The 14,686-nt window shown below is 34.0% G+C and overlaps 3 protein-coding genes across 4 annotated transcripts; all 3 read left to right on the top strand.

The window, feature by feature from the left end:
• Positions 1–709: 709 nt before the first annotated feature.
• LOC122610915 (probable methionine--tRNA ligase) lies at positions 710–6,937 on the top strand. The gene is made up of 9 exons (XM_043783868.1): positions 710–813; positions 860–953; positions 2,731–2,793; positions 3,163–3,277; positions 3,388–3,524; positions 5,585–5,599; positions 6,370–6,498; positions 6,618–6,761; positions 6,866–6,937. The coding sequence occupies exons 1-9, from the start codon at positions 710–712 to the stop codon at positions 6,935–6,937; spliced, it is 873 nt and encodes a 290-aa protein (XP_043639803.1).
• Positions 6,938–7,925: 988 nt separating this feature from the next.
• On the top strand, positions 7,926–10,182 carry LOC122610913 (UDP-glycosyltransferase 82A1). Its single transcript, XM_043783867.1, has 2 exons — positions 7,926–8,379; positions 9,305–10,182. Exons 1-2 carry the CDS (start codon positions 7,926–7,928, stop codon positions 10,180–10,182), a joined length of 1,332 nt encoding a protein of 443 aa, XP_043639802.1.
• Positions 10,183–11,312: 1,130 nt separating this feature from the next.
• LOC122579406 (protein NUCLEAR FUSION DEFECTIVE 6, mitochondrial-like) lies at positions 11,313–14,364 on the top strand. 2 transcript variants are annotated; one of them, XM_043751578.1, is made up of 3 exons: positions 11,313–11,543; positions 11,628–11,749; positions 14,043–14,364. In XM_043751578.1, the coding sequence occupies exons 1-3, from the start codon at positions 11,410–11,412 to the stop codon at positions 14,048–14,050; spliced, it is 264 nt and encodes an 87-aa protein (XP_043607513.1). In that variant the 5' UTR covers positions 11,313–11,409; the 3' UTR covers positions 14,051–14,364. The 2 variants fall into 2 exon arrangements, with proteins under 2 accessions (XP_043607513.1, XP_043607512.1); XM_043751577.1 differs by lacking the exon at positions 14,043–14,364 and adding an exon at positions 13,032–13,431.
• Positions 14,365–14,686: the final 322 nt, after the last annotated feature.

The raw sequence follows: 14,686 nt of genomic DNA, 5'->3' as shown, positions 1-14,686 counted from the left end.
GTTGATTAATAATTAAATTTTTGTAAGCTTATATTTTTAAAATTATAATTATAATAATAGCAAAAGTCAAAATTAAAAGAAAAAGTCACTTTGATAAATTGAAAGCTTTGATTAGTCGATAAATCATAGAACAATTGTCTTTTAGTTTATAAAAAAATTATGTTATTACGAAAACTTGATATATTTATCTTATTACACGCATATAACGGGGGAAAATAATGGAGTAGTAATAATAAGGATTTTGTAAATGATGTAATTTTTATATATAACTTATTTTGGTATACGTTTTAACTTATTTTACTAATCGAGAATTTAAAGGGTATTTTTAATAGGGCTTATATTCTTTGCTGTTGACGATAGCTATACTGCTAAGTAACATGAAAATCAAGGAGATTTTGTATCATTTAAAAATTGAAAAGGTTGCTGTCCAAAAAAAATAATAATTAAAAAGGTTAATTTATAAAAATTTGTTTTTGCTAAAGATGTTTTCCCTTTTTTATATGGAAAGTATTAGTGTATTACTTTACATGCTCGTAATAATAATTAGTAATGCATGCTTTCAAGGTTATAAAAGAACGAAAGAAAGCCATCTAATAAATAAAAACCCTCCCTCAAAAAAAAGAAGAAAATAATAAAACCTTCGTACCAATTCTCCAGTTTCGTCACTCCTTCTTCCGTCGACTTTGTACATCTCAACGCTAACGACCAGATGGGCGATGTTACAACCAGCGCCGGAGACGGCGATAATCGGCCGAAAACGCCAAAACTTCCGGTTCCAGGAAAACGAAACATCCTTATTACTAGTGCCTTGCCGTACGTGAATAACGTACCGCATCTTGGTAACCTTATTGGATGTAAGTTGCTACACGCCTGAGTGGGAGGCGTGGTGGAAGAATCCTGAAAATGTGGAGCTTTATCAGTTTATGGGCAAGGATAATGTTCCATTTTACACTGTAAGTGAATTAATTTTTTTATTTTTATAAGTTGTATGACTTGTATCCTGTCTGTGCACAATACCCTAATATATATACTAAAAGTCATGTACGAAAATACTGATGTAGTTATGAAATTTTATTACTGGGACTCATCATCGCTACAAAGTTGCACACGTCTACCAGCACATACATCATACACCATACCTACTCTACATGTGAATTATCAAATCAGTTCTATAAATACACTTAACTTAATTGAGTCAACAAAATATCAGTTGAACTTTTGGAAAGTTCTATGCTACTAGTTTATGAAGTTACCTTCCCCTTTCTACAACAATACCCAATCCCACTAGTGCGTGGAGTATGGGTGATTTATGATGTAGACAATTCATACCCCTACTAATGGGTAGTGAGACTCTTTTGAGAAAGTCTAGAGGTCTTTTTCTATCTTAAATAGAACATGGAACTATGGAAGCAGTTTCTCTACCTTAGGTAGGGATAAGATATCTCAACCTCCCTCTTACACCGTTGTGGAATTGGGACCTAAAACCCGTGAAAAACAACTTTGATTGTTACTTACATTTTTACTGCTTTGAGAAAGGCATCCGGCTTATAAAGTGCCATGCTATCTTAACTTTCCCGTTCATACTCTATATATGTATATATGTTGATTGAGGTAACCAAAATTTTTTAAGGTGCACGTACAAAATCTCTCTCAATTGTTCTCTCATTCTCTCCAAGTTACTAATTAGATTTTTGCATTGTTACAATTGGTATGACTAATCCTGGTTTCAAGTCTAGATTATGACTCATCTCAGGACTCCTAAAGTGGATAATTATCAAAAGGATGTTGTTGATTAAGTCCATTGTCTACCCATGAATGATCAATCTGGCCTAAAGTTCCTCTCAAAATTTCCTGGTCTTTAGATGATCAATATGCCAAGAAAAAAAAATGAAGATTGTTACCGGATAATTTCATGAACCGTCAACTTATAGGTATCAATACAGTTAATAGAGTGTGAGTAACAACTTAAACAACATTCATAGATTATCAATAGAAATAAATACATGTAACTCCTTTAAAGTGTTGGTGGTAGAACGATTGAAATTTAGGCTGTTACTTACGTTGTTTGTGGTTTTATTGATGATCCATGAGATGACAGGGTCATTGTTCCCGTTAATTGTAATTTTAATGAATGAGATGATGTCTGTTTTGGAAAACTTTTCAGATTTAGGGCCTTTTAACAGTGATTCCATGCACAAGTTTTCGTTTTCAGTTCTAGTTTTTTTCTTGAAATCAGGAATGGGCAAGAGAAATGAATTCCACATAACTTAATTGACATCAACTTTTTGTAGTTTTATCCACTTTGAGTGTCTCAATAGGAGAGTCATCTAATGATTTGAAACAATGATTCATCAGATCATGTGTGGTGATTTAGAATGGGCTCTGATACCATAGGATCAATGGGGGATTGTAATTAATATAAAATTTCGAGTCACAAAGAGAATGAGAGAATAATTGAGAGAGCAAATATATATTAAGAATAAGAACTTCTGGTTACGTTAAACATACATAAATACACATGAAGGGAAAATCAGCTTATATGAAACATTGATCATGTCACAACTTAGGCTTGCCATATGTTTGGTAGACTTATAGTTGCAGCTTTGTGTCGATGATGTGCCCCAATCTTCTGGGTAAAATGCATATGAATTTCTTGACTTGGATCATAATTCTTTCTGTGTCAGTTTTGATCATATATTTGCTAAGTGATTAAATATTGATATGTTTCAGATAATGTTTCCTTCTACACTTATTGGAACTGCAAAGAGTTGGACTATGATGAAGACAATCAGTGTTACAGAATACTTTAATTATGAATAAGGTTTTGTTCAATATCCGTTGAATTTATTTTGGCTCTAGAAGTGTCCCTCAGATCTTTTGGCTTTTGGCTTCTTAGTTATACATGTGCTTACTAGTATTTATGGTTCTAATAATGTGCATAGGCAAGTTCTCAAAGAGTAGGGGTATCGGAGTCTTTGGAACTGATGCAAGGAGACGGAGATTCTCGTAGATGTATGGAGATATTATTTGTTAACCAATAGACCAGAGGTAGGAAATTTGTTTAATATTTGATCATTTATGTGATATATCCTCGTTCTCTGTTATTTCCAATTGTTTCTTATTTTTCTTTTCTTCGTTACCTCAATGTTTCTTAATGTCTAGGTATCAGACACGTTGTTTACATGGGCAGATTTGCAAATGAAGCTAAAGAAAGAATTGAAAAATAATTTAGGCAATTTCATCTACCGTGTCTTGAGCTTTATTGCTCATGATCCAGGTTTGTAGATGGATCTGTTGGAATTTAACTTTTGTCAACAGTAGCACTTGTTTAATGCGTCATTGTCTTCTTCTGATTTGCATCTTATGATATCTCAAATTCATTGACAGAGTCAGTAAAAGGGAAGGGTTTAGGATACAATTCCTTAATTCCTGATGCTCCCGATGCAGAGTCACACGCCTTGACAAAAGGATTGGCAGACAAGATTGGTAACTATGCTGACCAATATGTGGAGGCCATGGAGAAGGCAAGTGATTCTGTTGAATATATAAACATTTTGTTGTACTTCTCTATTTTATAAGAAAATATATAAATGTCTGTTCGGCAATTGATACAGGTGAAACTAAAGCAAGGATTGAAAATTGCAATGTGTAACAACCTTTATAGAAATGTTTTAAATAAATTCCTCGAATCGTATTGTCGCCATGAGAACGATCAGACGGCTCAATTTAACTTAAATTCTAGGTATATTTTAGTCCTCATTTATGTGTTTACATGAAGGCCCATTTGATCTTAAATCTTGATTTAAATGACGAGTTTATAATTTAATACGATAAAATACTAGAATTCGACCCATAAACGTTTGTGTTCATAAAAGTTCTAGTCCGAAATGTTCGCAAATGGTCCTTGTATTTATTGAGTTCATTAATTATGAGAAAGGTATATAAAGAAAAGATTGGAAACCCTTGAGAGAGAAACTCCTATTCACCTTCTTCTCCACCTTTCTTCTCTCTCTCTTTCTAAAACACACACTTGCAGCCTCTTTTTTTTTCACACACAAAAATCACCTCTTAATTTTGGGTTGTTAAACCAATAATTATTTGTACTTTTAGCTTCCTTGTGATAATCAAAACATATTTCTAGCATCAAATTTCAGGTAACAACAACAAATTTTGAGTTTTTGATCAAATTAAAAGTGTACTTTTTTAAGTTTATGTTCTTGATGATTTGGTCCAATTTTTGAATGAAAAACGTGTTAATAGCTAATGGGTTTGTGTCTAAATGTGTTTAGTAATCTTTTTGTGAACAAATTTGGGTCATAACATGTTTTAATCTATAAAACCCATTTTTGAAAATAAGGGAAAACTTGTTCTTGATGTGCCACACCTTGTTCATGTTATAGGTGGTCTTGAAATCGTTAAAAGTGTTAATGGTTAGTGTTATTATGTATATATGTACTAGTTTTATGTTGTGATGTGTTGGTACATTTAATGGGTAACTGATCCTTTGGATTGGTTTAGCTCAAACACACGTTCTTGATCTAGGAATGATCTTGTACTCGTGCTCTTATGATAGAATATTAGAACGATCTTGTGTCATAAAAGCCTAAGACGATCTTAAACCATGGTAGTGAAACGATCTTAAGCTCTTGAACACTTGAAACGATCTTGTTGTAGGTTGAAGGATGGGACGATCTTGACCTAGCTTAGAACATTAGGGCGATCTTGAAGCTGGTCAGTAGGACGTTCTTGAGGCTAGCAGTAGGACGATCTTGGCTAGCAGTAGGACGATCTTGGCTAGCTGAAACCCTAGGACGATTCTGAACATGTCCAGTGGGACGATCTTGCAACCAAAACCCTAAAACAACTTCGTGCAATCATAAAACAACATGTACATGTTCTATAACACACCATACTTGATCATTTAACACCAAACAAAGTACAAAACATCATTATCATTCGATTAAACACTTTAAGGGCTACTTATTAACATCAAGCTAATTCATGAGTCGATCTAGAACAACAATTATAATGCAAACCCTAATTGAGTACATTAAGGATATGTTCTATCTTGATCATTAAAGTATGAGTTCCATAAACAACTAAAACGAGTTCTTAAGGCTAAAATTCATTATTAAAGACATGTTCAACTCATTAACACAATAAGTACTTATGTGTGAGTTCCAAGACGTTCAGTTCGAGTCCAGTTCATGTACTTAAAGTTTATTCAAACACTTTTGAGTCAAAACGTTCAAAGATCTTTAAGGGACCAAATCATCAGTTCATCAAGGACAACTCAGTGAATAATTAATCACAAGAACTAATACATGTATTCATCTATGCTCAATGACTTGTGATTAGGTTGACATCAAGACATACTTGGATTCAAATAGATATATCCTACTTATATCTGTGCTTGTTCTCTGTGCTTGTAAACTACGTTTGTACCAGATCACTGTGAGTCTTCGTAGCCCCTTTTTCTTTACTTATGTTTTGGGGTGAAAGGAATACTACACATGCTTTTATATATGCCGTATCTACTTTTATTATTCTATGGCTGTTTGACTACTTTGTGACATACTTGCAGGTCATGTTGATGACTGTGAGTGCACGATTTATACATATTAGCCGGTCATGTTGATGACTGTGAGTGCTCGATTGATATATACTTGCCGGTCATATTGTTAACTGTGTGTGCACGATTGATCTATTCTAGCCAGGTACCGTAAGTGCATGATTATACACATACTTGTGTGCAAAGTTAGTCTCTAGCCACAACATATAACTTTATTCTCGAATTCGATTGACGGCATAAAACATATTTATACAACTTGTTTATGTACTCAAACCTACGAACTCACCAACCTTTGTGTTGACACGTTTAAGTATTCCTTTCAGGTAATCAAGCAAATCGTGGCTAGGATTGGTAGCATGGGACTCATAACAGACTTCAGGATTTAGGGTTGGAGTTTGCACGCTTTTGTTTATGATTGATGGCAATATGCCTAACCGTTTCCCCTGCGTGGGAACTTATCTTACTTGATATGGATATCTATGTTGAACTTATGTGTGTTGACCTCTCTTTTACTAAACTGACTATGTAATCGACTATTTATGCTTAAACTATGCATTCACTTAGTATTCCTATGTAACATCCATGTGCGCGTGTGTTTTATCCTACATCCCGAGTTTTCTGCCGTAGTCGGGGTGTTAGACAATGAGTATTTCTGGCGAGGGAAATGCTTATCTACAAGTAAGTCCACTAATTTAGGCTAGAGTTAATTTTCTCACATCAAAAGGAAAAAGGGGTAAATTCATCAACCCTCACCCTTTTCAATCCACAACAAATGTGATTTTGTATTTTTTATGTAGGCCTGCCAATTCTGGAAGCTATACAAGGAAGATCTCCTTTCTTGTTCCATGGTCATGAGAACTTCTGTTGGAGTAGTTTATCTTCTTGCATGCCTTTTAGAACCTTTTATGCCATCGTTTTCACTTCAGGCTAGTAAAGTTTCACCTTCTGTTTTGAAGTTTTTTGTGGCATACGCATGATATTTCTGTAAGAGCCTAAGAGGTCATCTTTTGGTTCCTTAAACACTCTTTTCAATGTGTTGATACAGGTACTCAAGCAGCTTAACATGTCCGTTGATGAACTATCCCTCTCGGATGATGAAGGGGGTGTTTTAAAGGGCAAAACTCTTTGGGAGATCATTCCCGTTGGTCACAGAATTGGGACACCTAATAAGGATTTATTCTCGGAATTGGTAAATTTATGTTCTTGTGTTTATTGTAGACATTTCTTTAGCTCGTTTTGTGTGGTCTGGTCTAGTGGCAGCATTTGCTTGAACATCTCTCTTATTATGTGCAGATGGATGACGAATTAGTTAAACTTAGGAAAAGTTTGTTGGAAGTCAAGCTGATCGTGCTGGTCCGACTGTAAACTGATGAAAAGTTTGTAAAAACTTAAAAACTTTACCAAGTCAAACTTAAGAACTTTACCAAGTCAAACTTTTAAAAACTTAATTTGACTATAAATTTTTTTATTTTTATTATATATATAATAGTTGGATAAAAGTTATATTAATGAAACATACATCTAAAATACAATTAATTTATATAGCTTTCATCAAATATTATATAACATAAATAAAAATATTTATAGTAAAGTTCGTAAAATTTGAATTTAAAAATTATAAAGCGTACAAGTTTAGATATGGTAATTATTACCACGAACGACTTATAATTTCCCATGTGCATGTTACAAACATATAATAATGCAATAGATAGACAAAAATATATTAATTTGGCCATGAATTATTCGGTCATATATATATATAGGTGCAAAATATATTAACATGGAAGCATGCGTATGTACTTGCTTAATTCGTGTTTTCCTTTTCGTTTAAAATATTGGCGTAGTTTGGTACCACTTGGATCCAACTTTATTAATACGTACTAATCTATACGAGTATATAGCTAGCTAGCTAGCTTGTTAAAAGTAGTGTTTTTTTATTTATTTATTTATATACGAATTTAATAAATAATTGACTAACTTCTTAATTTGTCATTCATTATATTAAAAAAAAATAGTGACGTTGAATTCGGTTTTGCATGCCTTCTTTTTTTTTTTTTCTTTCTTTTTCGACACGTCTTACACGTAATTGTAAACTTATATTAATTTCATATGACTAAGAAGAAATCGATCTCCTTTTAGTTTGTTTTGTGGATTAAATTAGCTAGATGCATGATCAACATATGTGAACACATGCACTATATATTAGTCTATTACATAGTAGTATTAATTTACACATGTTCTCACATGAAAAAGGTTCTCTTCCCTAATATATATATGTAGTTATTTTGAATAGATTTAATGCACATTTCATGATCATATTCATAACCATATAACAATAAATATTTCAACAATAATGAAAAACAAAGTAGTGATTATGGTTCCCTATCCAGCACAAGGCCATGTGACGCCCATGCTTAACCTGGCTTCAGCCTTGAGCCATCTCGGCCTCTCTCCGGTGGTCGTAACACCGGAGTTCATCCACCACACCATTGTTCAGACAACCCATAACATCACATGCATGTCCATTCCTGACGGCCTGGACGAAGAAACACCACGTGATTTTTTCGCGGTTGAGTTTGCCATGGAGAACAACATGCCAATGCATTTGGACCGCCTAGTTCGTAAGCTTATAAATAATAGTGATGAAGTTGCGTTCATGGTTATGGATTTATTGGCTTCGTGGGCACTAAAAGTTGGCGATGATTGTGGGGTTCGTGTGGTCGGATATTGGCCGGTTATGTTTGTTGCTTATCAACTCATTGCTGCCATCCCAGAAATGTTCTCTCTCGGCATCATCTCCGAAACTGGTAACTTAAGTAACACTACTATGTCTATGTACATTTTTTTTTAAAGTTAGTTTCGATTAAGACGTGCTGAAGGTAATTTTAACCAGCGATTTGCTGGACCTCTAACCCCCTCCTCATAGAAAATATCTTGAGATGAGGGAAAAACTCACCTCCGAGGCCTACATAGTCGATTTAAAAGATACCAACCCACCTAAATAAAGTTGGTTGACTACTTGACTTAATTATATATTGAAGTACTAATTTCTTCTTTATGTATCTATGAGTACCATATATAATACAAGTACTACAAATAAGTAGGAGTAGATCGATCGACATGATGGATTCATCATATGTTTGTCTCTTTATGAAGTTCACCATTCATTTCAACTTTAAAGGATTTTGCTAACAATAATATATAGTGGAGTAATAGCTAATACATAGCTAGTTTGCCTAGTTAGATAAATGAGAATTTCTAGATATAAACTATTTTTTATGTATTTACATATATCTTCAATCAAATAATATATAGAAAAGAAACTTTCATAGCACGGTTTGGGATACGACTAACATTTTATGCATAGATGATAGATCGATATATACGAGTAAAATATTTTGTATGTTCTCATATCCTGAATGCAATACTTTGAAACTCATATTTTTCATGATTCAAACATTGAATCATATTCAACTAAACACACAAAAAAACCCAGTTGGTCACTACTATGTTATCAGTAATCTTATATTAGAAATTAAACACGGTTTTCATACAAAAATATACTCTTATATATATTAATAAATTTAAAAATAAAAACTCTAGCTAGCATGGCGTCCCTTTTTATGTAGTTGTTGACGATCTATATAAATGGTTTGCAACACACATTTTTATAAGGATGCATGAATGGGTTGTATATTTGAAAAAAATTAATGTGTTTCAAAAAACTTGTAGGTATCCCACAAAATGAAGGCCCAATATACTTGGGGTATGACCAACCTCCTTTGACCACACAAGATTTACCATGGCTTATTGGAGATTTAGCATCAAGAAGGTCAAGATTTAAGTTTTGGACAAGGACATTGGCCCGGACCAGAAGCCTTTCACACATCCTTGTAAATACCTTTCCGGAGGAACACCGGATTGAATTAATTAGTAATCTTCAAAAACACTACTACTCCACGAGTAACGCAACTATAATTCCAGTGGGACCACTAACGCAACATACAAGATATGGAAATCCCCATTTCCCAGAAGAAGAGCCGAGTTGTTTGGATTGGCTTGATCAACAGAGTGAACGGTCCGTGGTCTACATATCTTTTGGGACTTGGGTTAGCCCTATTGGCAAAGAAAAGGTGAGAAATCTAGCTATAGCCTTGGAGTCAACCAAGTATCCATTTATTTGGGTTTTGGGCCCAAAATGGCGCGACGGGCTCCCAAAAGGTTATGTGGAGAGAATGATGGATCGAGGAAGAGTGGTTTCATGGGCTCCGCAAAGTAAAGTGCTACAACACGCAGCAGTTGGGTGTTATCTAACACACTGTGGGTGGAACTCCACTATTGAAGCTATACAAAGCAAAGTGAGTTTGTTGTGCTACCCAATTGCCGGCGATCAGTTTGTAAACTGTGATTACATTGTCAACATATGGCGGATTGGAATCAGGATGGACGATTTTGGGGAAGAAAATGTTCATAGAAGCTTACAAAAGGTGATGGAGGATATGGAGATGGAACAAAGACTAGTTAAGATGAATCAAAGAGTTTTCGGGATGGAAACAAGTTTAAGAGTGACTACTAATTTGACAAACTTTGTTGATAACTACACTAGCTGATGTAACGTACGTAATTGAGTGAGTATCAATTAAGTGTTTAAGAATAAGCTTCTCGATCGATCTTTAAGATTGCAATTTTATTAATTTGCCATTTCCAAATTAGGTGTCAATTGGTGGTTGAAGGTGGTGATATAGAGTGCGAGAGAGTGACATATCATATATCATTTTGTTTAGGAGATGATAAAGTGATGTTTGACATTTTTATTTTGCAGCTAAAAATAAATTGAGTGAGTTATATGTAATATGTTTGTGAGGTGGTCCATGAGATCATACATCACATTTTGATTCATCGTATGGAATACACAATTATACACAAGTGTATGACGCCTTATATTGCAACTTTTTTTAAGTCTTTTAAGACTCTACTTATTATCTATATCTATATCATATAAAGTATTTTGTCTCTTTTTAAAATTTTAAAAAATGATTTAAACTATCTAAATTACTCTCTTTCTTTATTCACTAATTTAAATATCTCTACCTAATTATAATACCTTTAAATCCCAACCACTCAGTTTTTTTTATATATCTTTCATAAATCATCTTATTCATCTAATTTATTCAAAATCTTTTATCTCAAAAATCGTATATCGATAAATTATAAAAATTGTATGGACGTTCTTAAAATTTCATGTTATTTCATTAAAGATATCATTCAATATACTTTCGACGAATTTTTAAATCCGAGTACGGAGCCCGTACGGCTAAGGCATTTGGTTATCACACACTATGACTTATCACCTCCTATGACCTATCACCCTCACGATCTCACCGCCGCATTGCGCAGGTACTGTTGCTCGTCATCCAAAATGCTGCTTATAATATCTCACCTACATATTGTAATCCAAAATGCTGTTTATAATATCTCACCGTTCCGTAATTATCCGTTGTTATAGATTAATGAACATTTCCAGGTTATCCGAATTATTGGATAAGGATAAAGATTTTGACTCAAATATTACGCAATGAAATTCTAAGACATCATTTCTTCATTACTCATTAGGCCATGGTGATTGGGAGTTACAACTTACAATATACTGTAAATAACTTTACTCCTTAATAATGTACATTGTGAATAGTGTAGGGGGTTCATAGTAAATGATGATGAATGAATACATCTCGGTGCCGTAACTTTTTTGCACAAAAGGGTTTAACATTCTTCATTACTCATACACTCTTTCAGCCGATCCAATTCCAAAAAAATCAGTCATCATTTAGAAAAAGAAAATGTCCGGTGCCGCCATCGCCGCCGTTAGGTCATTTACACGGTCAACTTCCGTCCGTAGTGCCGCCGCCAGACTATCCTCCGGGACCAGAACCCCCATCTTTCGTTTGCCATCCACAAGACCTCGCATCTTCAGGTATTGCACAAAACAAACCCTCACAATCACAAATCTTAAAAATGTGAAAAGTCATTTTATGAATTAATGTTTGTTATGTGGAAGGCGGCCAGTTGAGCTGAGTGCTTGTTTGGAGACGGTGCTGCCATTTCATACAGTTACTGCCTCTGCTTTGATGACTTCTATGCTCCATCTTTCTCACCCTATTTACGCTTCCCTTCCTGAAGGTATATATATATATATATAATCAATAATCCCTTTCATACATCTTGCACTTTTTTCTAACTCATTGTAAAGGTTAAGGTATTTATGTGGGTTTTCTTAGTATGCATATGTTTTAGAACACAAATGAAATATTTTCTATAAAAATAAAAATCAGATAACCAACTTTTGTAACAGACTTGTCCCCTTTTTCAGATGTGGTATAATTGCAGTCGAAAAAATTTTTATTCCATGTATTTTTTAAGCTTGCAAACTTCAAAAAATATAAGCTTCTTTTGAAGAAATGCATCGTTGACATTTACTTAGAAAGTTCCCTTTTTTGTTTCTCTACAATGTTGTTAAGCTTCTTACTCCCCTGATCTTTACATCTGAGAAGGCTTGTGTATAGTGAACTTTTAAAAATTTTAAAATTTGGTTACTGGTATAACTTTATCTTCTCAGTAATATTATATGTGGGATTTTTATCTTGTATGCATGTTTGAAACTCATGTGCTCACTAAATTCGTGTCCTTTACTTTAACAAAACACAAAGTTGTTTTGCCCACTCATATTATTAAAGGTAAATGCAATTGAAACAGAACACAATCCCCAGTATATTTGGTAGGAAAATGAGATTGGATTCAAAGACCTTTTGATGTTCGAGGAGATACTTGTGCTTTCGCTTAACTACCCTAGTTTGTTGTTAGAAATTCATGACGTGGCTTATTTTCATATAGTTTAAAAGCATTAGCTGAGTATGGTTTGCTGTTTGTTGTTGAATTGAGCTTTGACCATAGATGAGAAAGTTTGAATAAGACTGAAGGTATTGCTTTTACAGCAACTAAGTTCGTTCACATTGCTCTACTAAAACATAAAGAATCTCGTATAATATTCTATTTCCAATACTTACAGATTTATGTAAAATTAGTAATCGACCTATCCACATGATTTGATAAATTCAAGTACAGAGGGTCACTAGGACCAGAGTTGTGAGTATGTTCTTACCTATGTATTAGGAATGCCAAAGTTCATTAAAGACAACTGGTCCAACACTTGGAGATTATTTAGAGATTCCCTAACTGAATATGAGATTTAGTAAAGGGATTATCCTGTCCCAGACAAATTGGTATCGACTAATATGGAATGATTCAACAAGATACTTTAAACATAAAAAAAAACATTACTTATGGGATCATTTAAATAGAGCAATAAGCTAAAAAAATCAACATAGAAGAAATGAAGAATCATGCAATTTGCTTTTTATAATTGGTTGATTACATCATGACACCATCATCTCTATTTATATAGGTAGCTAACTAGCTCTTTATCAACGGAATTTTGATGGAATTGTGGTATCGAGTTACTGAGGCTGTTGAGTGGCTGAGCCGTAGAAGTAGCTGTGTATGCCAACATGTTAATTTTTTTGGTGTTTTCGGATATGGATGCATTTAACCATTTGTTGTTTTCGAGTTTGCTAAGTTATTTCAGACATTGTTTGAGGATCTGATAACATTATTTCTTCCATACAAATATGTTCTCTTTAGTATCAATTGTAATAAAGCTGTATGGGACATAATTGGTTCAGTTAGTTTATGTGTCATGGAGAACTCAGACTACTTGGTGTGTCTACTAACGTTGATATGAACTCCGTATCAAGTTTAAACATTAGAAGTAACAAAGTATCCAATATAGCCAGTGTGGTTCTATATTTTGCATGGTTGAGCTATCTGTTTGAGCCTGAGAAGTTAGTACTCTTGCTTTTAAATGAAAAATGTCATCTTTATTAACTTTTTGGTTGGAAAAAGTGCTTCGATGTCTTCTCGTAGATAGCTGGCAGAACTCAGTAAAGTATCTAGGAACAGATGATAGTTGAAAATTGTTTTGTTCAGAAGATTTTGATTAGTAGGAATGGCAAGAGTCTGCTTGGGTGTCAATTACCCAGGCAATAAGGAAATAGGCAAGCTTAAGTTGGCAAAGATCTGTTAATCCTGACTGTGTATGCTTGGCTACTGCAGCTATAGTACAAGATTAAGAAATTTTTTCTTCTGTCCTTGTTTATCGGTGTCTCGTTCTAGATGTGTGCTGTATACTGGTACCTTAGAAAGCGATATTCACTTTCTTTAACATCAAAAGTTATGCCAAATATTGGGATGCACATGTTTAGCACATTCCTGAAAAATGAAATTATAAATTTTTTTCAAGACTGATGAATTCATGTTAGTTTTGAAAGCCATTGAATTTCCTTTATAGTGGTACTATCTAATGTTTGTGTCTGCTGCTATTAGTATATCTTATTTTCTGCTACTTGGCCTTTTTTAGGTTCATGAGGACACGATTCCATTCTCATCTATCACCTTGCAACTTAAGACTAGAGTTCTAAGGAGAACATGTGGAGGGGTGGATTAATGTAGCGAGTTGTGAACTCCGTTTTGCTATTTTGATTAGAATATAGCCATCAAAATTGCTGGTCTTTGACATCGTTAGTGCTTTAAACTAAGCAGTTAGAGAGCCAAAATTTGTCATTGATAATATTTCTTTTCCTTTTTCTTTCATGTTTACTATTCGCTATGTATGTTTACAAATCGTACCCATGGATCTTGTCATAGGTTCCTTATTATGATAGCCAATTGTTGCATATCTAGTTATGTATTGCCAGATTATTATTTTAAATCCTTGATGCATTCAACTTAAAGTCATGTGTTGCGTATGTGACTGTTTAGTACTCATTTAGGCACTTGCCTACCAAATACATACAATATTATTTCTTATATTAGATTGATGATACAAACTTGGGGATATTTGCTTGGAACTTAAAAGTCCAGTGAGGCTTATTTTCTAAGCACTTCTTTACCCCAAATATTATTCAGTAAGCCAGAAAAGGCCCGTGCTCTACTTACCCCTGTTCTCTTTCAAATTCATGTTTCAAACACGAACACCTCTACATACACTGCATGACCGTTGGC

Source organism: Erigeron canadensis, chromosome 8 (genome assembly GCF_010389155.1).
Source record: "Erigeron canadensis isolate Cc75 chromosome 8, C_canadensis_v1, whole genome shotgun sequence".
Lineage (NCBI taxonomy): Eukaryota > Viridiplantae > Streptophyta > Magnoliopsida > Asterales > Asteraceae > Erigeron > Erigeron canadensis.
This window is presented reverse-complemented; position numbering and strand designations above follow the sequence as displayed.

Coding starts and splice junctions, on each gene's coding strand:
- LOC122610915 (XM_043783868.1), top strand. CDS start 710: ATGGGCGATGTTACAACCAGCGCCGGAGACGGCGATAATCGGCCGAAA. Junction 954..2,730: donor ATAATGTTCCATTTTACACT/GTAAGTGAATTA, acceptor GATATGTTTCAG/ATAATGTTTCCTTCTACACT. Junction 6,499..6,617: donor TGCCATCGTTTTCACTTCAG/GCTAGTAAAGTT, acceptor GTGTTGATACAG/GTACTCAAGCAGCTTAACAT.
- LOC122610913 (XM_043783867.1), top strand. CDS start 7,926: ATGAAAAACAAAGTAGTGATTATGGTTCCCTATCCAGCACAAGGCCAT. Junction 8,380..9,304: donor CGGCATCATCTCCGAAACTG/GTAACTTAAGTA, acceptor AAAAACTTGTAG/GTATCCCACAAAATGAAGGC.
- LOC122579406 (XM_043751578.1), top strand. CDS start 11,410: ATGTCCGGTGCCGCCATCGCCGCCGTTAGGTCATTTACACGGTCAACT. Junction 11,544..11,627: donor ACAAGACCTCGCATCTTCAG/GTATTGCACAAA, acceptor GTTATGTGGAAG/GCGGCCAGTTGAGCTGAGTG.